At 40.7% G+C, this 7,103-nt stretch overlaps 1 protein-coding gene across 6 annotated transcripts in view; it reads left to right on the top strand.

Annotated features, from left to right (window-relative positions):
* Positions 1 to 7,103, top strand: part of NDEL1 (nudE neurodevelopment protein 1-like 1) — a 51,281-nt gene that overhangs the window by 39,651 nt on the left and 4,527 nt on the right. For 4 of the 6 annotated variants that reach the window (XR_825546.1, XR_825545.1, XR_825548.1 and 1 more), the window contains exons 8-9: positions 3,332 to 3,483; positions 6,910 to 7,098. Coding sequence is in view for 2 of the 6 variants with exons in the window: in XM_010843033.1 (XP_010841335.1) it covers positions 3,332 to 3,483; positions 6,910 to 6,944 (187 nt within the window). In the remaining 4 variants the exon portion in view is untranslated. The remainder of the gene's footprint in view (positions 1 to 3,331; positions 3,484 to 6,909; positions 7,099 to 7,103) is intronic. The other 2 variants (XM_010843033.1, XM_010843032.1) reach the window with 2 other exon arrangements.

The raw sequence follows: 7,103 nt of genomic DNA, 5'->3' as shown, positions 1-7,103 counted from the left end.
AACTCCTGGAGCTTGCTCAAACTCATGTCCATCGAGTCAGTGATGCCATCCAGCCATCTCATCCTCTGTTGTCCTCTTCTCCTGCCTTCAATCTTTCCCAGCGTTGGGGTCTTTTCCAGTGAGTCAGTTCTTCGCATCAGGTGACCAAAATATTGGAGCTTCAGCTGTCATTGTTTCCACTGTTTCCCCATCTATTTGCCATGAAGTGATGGCCCCAGATGCTATGATCTTATTTTTTCAAATGTTGAGTTTTAAGCCAGCTTTTTCACTCTCCTCTTTCACTTTCATCAAGAGGCTCTTTAGTTCCTCTTTGCTTTCTGCCATAAGGGTGTTGTCATCTGGGTATCTGAGGTTATTGATATTTCTCGTGACAATGTTGATTCCAGGTTGTGCTTCATCCTGCCTGGCATTTCACATGATGTACACTGCATATAAGCTAAATAAGCTGGATGACAATATACAGCCTTGATGTAGTTCTTTGCCAATTTGGAACCAGTCTGTTGTTCCATGTCCGGTTTTAACTGTTACTTCTTGGCCTGCATATAGATTTCTGAGCAGGTAGGTAAGGTGATCTGGTACTCCCATCTCTTTAAATATTCTTCACAGGAGGCTTTGGTGTAGTCAATAAAGCAGAAGTAGATGTTTTTCTGGAACTCTCTTGCTTTTCCTGTGATCCAGCGGATGTTGGCAATTTGATTTCTGTTTCCTCTGTGTAATGTGTAATATGTGCTGGATGAAGCACAAGCTGGAATCAAAATTGCCAGGAGAAATATCAATAACCTCAGATACGCAGAAAGTGAAGAAGAACTAAAAAGCCTCTTAATGAAAGTGAAAGAGGAGCGTGAACAAGCTGGCTGGAAACAGTGGCTGACTTTATTTTTTTAGGCTCCAAAATCACTGCAGATGGTGACTGCAGCCATGAAATTAAAAGACGCTTACTCCTTGGAAGGAAAGTTATGACCAACCTAGACAGCATAGTAAAAAGCAGAGACATTACTTTGTCAACAAAGGTCTGTCTAGTCAAGGCTATGGTTTTTCCAGTAGTCATGTATGGATGTGAGAGTTGGACTATAAAGAAAGCTGAGCACAGAAGAATTGATGCTTCTGAACTGTGGTGTTGGAGAAGACTCTTGAGAGTCCCTTGGACTGCAAGGAGATCCAACCAGTCCATCCTAAAGGAAATCAATCCTGAATATTCATTGGAAGGACTGATGCTGAGTCTGAAGCTCTGATACTTTGGCCACCTAATGCAAAGAACTGACTCACTGGAAAAGACCCTGATGCTGGGAAAGATTGAAGGAGGGAGAAGGGGACGACAGAGGATGAGATGGTTGGATGGCATCACTGACTCAATGGACATGAGTTGGAGTAAACTCTGGGAGTTGGTGATGGACAGGGAGGCCTGGCGTGCTGCGGTTCATGGGGTTGCAAAGAGTTGGACACGATTGAGTGACTGAAGTGAACTGAACTGAATGTGTGATATATAAATGTTAGATATTTTATATCTAATGTTTATATATCTAACATTTATATATTACACATTATACAATTTTTTTAACCTTAAAAGCAAAAATAAAAGCAGTTATTCTTTCCTTCTACCCTGGGTCTCTTTTTAACTTTCAGTTTGTCTCTTTCCTTCCCAGCCAAGCTTTTGAAAGCTCATTTCCGATGTATTTATTGTTAGTATTTGTGACGGCATACTTGCTCCCCAGCTAACCTCGTCTGGGCTCTTGTTTCCTGCTCACTCCGCTCAAATTGCTCATTGATGATCTCAGCGCTGTCAAATCCAGTGGATGCTGCTCTGTCCTCATTCTACTTGAAATGTTCAGTACTGACTTTTTTTTGAAATGCCTACTTTCCTCTGCTCTTCTGATGATGTGTCATGTCTGCCTCGCGTCTTCCTGCCCATTCCTCTGTCATCTTGTTGCCCTTTCATCTGCCTGCCCTTTCAGTATTGACTTTACTCAGAGTAGTTCTGACCTTAATTTTCTGATTATCTCCTTCAGAGCCATGATTTCATCTCCTACTTGGTGTGGATATTGTTTTAAATCTGATTTCTAGGCTATTGTTTTTGAGTGCCAGGCCCAGTACTTGTATTAGGTTGTCTCACTGATGCCTCAGATACAACTTGTACCTATTATATGATAGATCCTCATCTAATATATGAATGAATGTTTTGAATATAAGAAATTAATGGCTCTCAATTTTTACTGTGTATGTATCTGTTTAATAAGATGTGGAAAAAATGCTTATTTAGAGCTTATCCAACCTCTTTTCCTTCTTTTGGTATTTTACTGAGTCATGGTGCTGTTGTTTTAGGAAAGGAGAGGAGAAGGAAGTTTTAGTCTGTTTTTGTCGCTGTTTCTTAATAGCTCTTATTGAAATTATGGGAGGAGGGTTCTCAGGGTGAAGTATATTAGCTGTGGATTTAATTTACCAGTGCATTCCAAATCCCTTAGTGTCAAGGATAATAGGATTGGAGTGTTTTTTTTTTTTGGAGTGTTCTTTGCCCTTTTTTTCCCTCATGGATTATAATCCTCTTCCTTCTCTCTCTCTTTTTGCAAGGAGAGGGGTTTGATTTGGCAAAATGGTTGTGGGAAGGGGGAGTTGGTGATACTTGTGTGTGATGGAAATTGATGAAAAACTTCTCTTCGTGTCATCTGTTGGTTTGTAGAGGCTGCCACTGGCCAGGTGTTATGGTGACAGGTGCTAAGCAGGCACTCAGTTTAGAGGTAAATGCTAAAGGGCTGGCGTCACTTTCAAATGGATTATTTAATTATAGGCAGAGGGTATAGACGTTTTACAGTGTGCTCTCAGAAGCAGAATAGAATTTAACTTCACATGAGGCGTTGTAAATGCTCTTATCCATTCTGATACACTAGAAACTAACGTGAAGCCCTAAAGAAAGAATTGGCCACTTTAAAAAGTCCTCAATTGATGTTTCTGCGTTTTTTTGTAACCTTTGCTTCCAAAACATATGCACACACCCAACCAGCCAACTAACAGTCCAGAGGTCAGAGGGAAAACGGTGGATTAGGGCCAAGGGACCTGGGATCCATCTCTATCTACTGTGCCACATTTCTTTTAGTTGTAAGGTGAGAATTATATCTGTATCCCTCAATAATACCGAAGGATAAATATTCTGAGTTCATTAGAAAGGGAGCCAGCGTGAATATCCCCTCTTCCTACTAGAAATTGATAATGGCTTAAAAAGCCATCATTACCAACTGAGAGAATAAAGTTTGAGTCTTGAAATAGAAATGGTTTGAAATGCAGATTTTTATGTGCAGCTACTATTTTGACAACCTAATCATTCCTTCTTCCTTTTTAGGCTTTAGAATCCAAATTAGCAGCTTGCAGGAATTTTGCAAAGGACCAAGCATCACGAAAATCCTATATTTCAGGGAATGTTAACTGTGGGGTGATGAATAGCAATGGCACGAAGTTCTCTCGATCAGGGCACACGTCTTTCTTTGACAAAGGGTAAGTTTTGGAAATTCTACATGTTAATTTTTGGGTTCATGAAGTTACATATTATTGAGTGAGTTTATTGAACTTCAAAAAGATAAACTCAGTTTGATGAATCTACCTGAATCTACCTGAATGAAGTGTTATCATTCAGATCTTTGGGGATGTGAAGTCTGTTACGTCTTCTAGTCCCCATGGAGTCTGTTGCCCTGGGAACCATGACTCTGAAGCTTCTGTCCTGGGAAGCAGACTTGTGAAAGGCAGCCAGGGATTAAAGATGAATGTGATATGGTCCTTGTGTTTTCTCAGGGTGCTTGCAGGATGGTAGACTATCTTGGCAAATATTTGCTAAGAGTAGAAGAGAACATGGTGATCACGTTATGTGTGAACTCTTCAACAAACCTACTGTCTGAAGATTTTAGAGAAAATATAAGACCACTGGATCAAGTACAGTTTAGGACATAAAAAGTTTTGTAGGATGTGAAGATATTTTGGGGGGAATTGAGAATTAAAAAATTGTCGTAAGATTAAAGCAGCAATACATTATTAATACAAAAAAATTTTTGGTGCAGAAAATATATAAAGTAAAAATACGTGTCATCTGTTTTCACACTATTTTTGCATCTTTACAGTTATTCATGTATTCATCTATACAGTTAAGCACGTAAAATCATCTTATGCATCTGCTCTGCTTTTAAAAACTTAGGAGATACCTTAAATACTGCTCGCAACATGCCTATGGTGACTGATACTGCCAGTAGCTTTCCGTGTCAGTACATATTGTTCTGCTTCAATTAAAGGAAAAAAAAAAAGAAAACCACAAAACGCTGCATGGTTATATTGTTGTATGGGTGTGCCTTGGTCTAGGTAACTGGTTAGAGCCTGTGGTCTGGAATGCTGACCTTGTGACTTAAGGTGGCTGGCAGTGGAATTAGCAGCTGAGGCACCAGTGGTCTGTGTCTCTGCTTTGAGTTAGAGGGGCCATAGGTTCTTGTTCTGTGAAAACAATATAGAAATCTTCATAGTTACCTAAAGGAACTTACATTTTCTGCTTTCCTCAGTGACGGTGGTACATTTGTAGAGAACCTGATTTTTTTAAAAATTTATTTTATATTGGACTATGGCCGATTAACAATGTTGTGATAGTTTTAGGTGGACAGCAAAGGGACTGCACCATACATATACATACGTCCATTCTCCCCCAATGAAGAACCTGATTTGATACATAGTCCACTCTGTAAGGAGAAGGCAATGGCACCCCACTCCAGTACTCTTGCCTAGAAAATCCCATGGATGGAGGAGCTTGGTTAAGCTGCAGTCCATGGGGTAGCGAAGAGTTGGACACGACTGAGCTACTTCACTTTCACTTTTCACTTTCATGCATTGGAGAAGGAAATGGCAACCCACTCCAGTGTCTTGCCTGGAGAATCCCAGGGATGGGGGAGCCTGGTGGGCGGCCGTCTATGGGGTCGCACAGAGTTGGACACAACTGAAGTGACTTAGCAGCAGCAACAACAGCAGCAGCCACTCTGTAAAGCTTTTTGTTGTTCGTCCTTGTGGAGTGGAGTATTCTGGTTTCTCTCTCTCCCTCAAGAATTCTACCTCAAAGTACGTGTATTTCATTAGGGAACATATTCTCAAATAATATATAAATCAGGGCTTTCTTTATACACATTTCATTAAAAGCCCATTCTAAAATATCAACATATAAATCAGAATTTTATTCTAACCATTGGGGCTCCCCAGTGGTGGTAGGAATAAAATTAATATTCCTTAGGTTTAGGAGTTTCAGGCAACCTTGAGGGGTGCCATTTTTCTACTATAATGGTACGTGTGAAATAAAAAGGTAGATATATTTACATTAGAGGTGGCATTTCCCCAGAACAATACAGGGAAAGTTTAAGGAAGTGTTCATGAGGGTTGGAAGTAGTGCCTAATGATTTTTCCTGGAGCTTATGACTATTTCCAAACAGTAGTTATTTGTCTGTCTGGAATATTTCTTAATGGGCCGTGGGCCCCATGTGATGTGAGAACAGGCAAAACTGTAAATAGATTGGTCCAGCAGATGCCTTTGCAAAAAAATAGTCCTTAGAACAGTCATGACGAAGGAGGCATAATATCATCAGTTCAGGCTCACCATTCTGTCTTCTTACCAGGGCAGTGATTGCCCAGAGAAGAACCCAGTCTAGGCAGATGGCAGAGGATTCAGGGTCACCTGAAACCAGGAGGGGCCCTGGGCACTGTGACAGAGCCCCTGAAGATCCTAGGTGTAGGATAGGCTTTATGTCCTGAACTGAACCTGGAAATATGCTTCTTGATAGAAATAGTTACAGATGGTGTTTAGAATTGTGGAGGACCTGATTAAATAGTACAGATTTTTAATTTTACTCTATTAACAATAAATATTTTTTGTGGACTGGCCTTTTCTTAAGTGTTAGTTTGTGTAGTAAATAGATGGTATATGCACACTCAGATGTGAACCTATTATTGCTTGAGTTGTGTGTATCTAGTTGCCGTCTTCCTGAGGATAACTCTTGTGTGGATTTTGCAGTGTTCTTCCTTCTTGATCCTTTGCTTTGATTCTGGCTTCTTTCTGGCCTGCCTGGCTTTTTACCTCTGGCCTTCCTTTCTGCTGACCTAGCAACTAGATAAAAACCATGATGGCTTATACCTGCTGCAAAAGGAAGGGGTAAATATCCCCACTCCCAGCTCCATTATTGCATCTGACTGGTTGAAAGAAAAAGTGCCAGTTCTGGTAGAAACGTAGCTGTAGTTTCAGCGTGAGAAGAAGCTTTTCATTGGAGAAAAAGCTTTGGCTCCACAAGTTGCCTGGCATGCCTCTCACTCCTAAGGAGTCTGTCTGTGGCTCTGTTAACTGTAGTTTTCCTGGTGCTCCTAGGAGCCCACAGAAACGTTGTTTGGGAGAGTTGGTTTGCATGCGTGTGCAAGTATGTGAGTGTACGTGTATGCACTGTACCCTCCTGCCTTCCACAGAATCCTCAGATGGGGTGAGTCTTGACCACATAAACATAAAGCCTTCTTGTTATATATTGCTTTATGGGTTCTGAAAATATTGTGTAAGTTCTGGTTAGTGGAAGGCTTCTTGGAGTCAAGATTTTATCTAGTCTGTGTTCATGTCACCAGTTCCTAAAATGTGGGTCACCGGGCCTGTTTCTCCGTGTTGCTCTGCTTCCTCCAACCTGTACCAGTTGTTCACATCACTCATCCATAAAGACACTAGTTCACAGGTAGCACAGCTACTTGAGTTCCCCCCAAAATGTTCTTTTTCCTCCATAGCTTTTATTTAGTTTCTTATGCCCTAATTTTGTAAGCCAGTGTGATTTCTTTCAGGCTGTGTGTAGGTGAGTGTAGGCTAATTTTAGGGCATAGTGTGAAAATAGTATTGTATTACTGTTTAATGTTTTTTCCTTTTTTTATTAGGCAAGAAAAAGTCATATTTCCCACGTTGTTCATGGGTAACTGCATTTGTTTGCTGTGCTCTTTTATTCTTAATCATGGTGTGTGGTGGAAGACGCATTCATATTAACAAACCGGGTTTACTAACTGCATGGGGCTGACTCTACTTTAACCAGCTTCCAGCCCATGAGTGAACTTTCAAGTTTTTGTTTGGTTTG

The sequence above is a fragment of the Bison bison genome, unplaced genomic scaffold, assembly GCF_000754665.1.
Source record: "Bison bison bison isolate TAMUID 2011002044 unplaced genomic scaffold, Bison_UMD1.0 scf7180017864180, whole genome shotgun sequence".
Classification (NCBI taxonomy): domain Eukaryota; kingdom Metazoa; phylum Chordata; class Mammalia; order Artiodactyla; family Bovidae; genus Bison; species Bison bison.
This window is presented reverse-complemented; position numbering and strand designations above follow the sequence as displayed.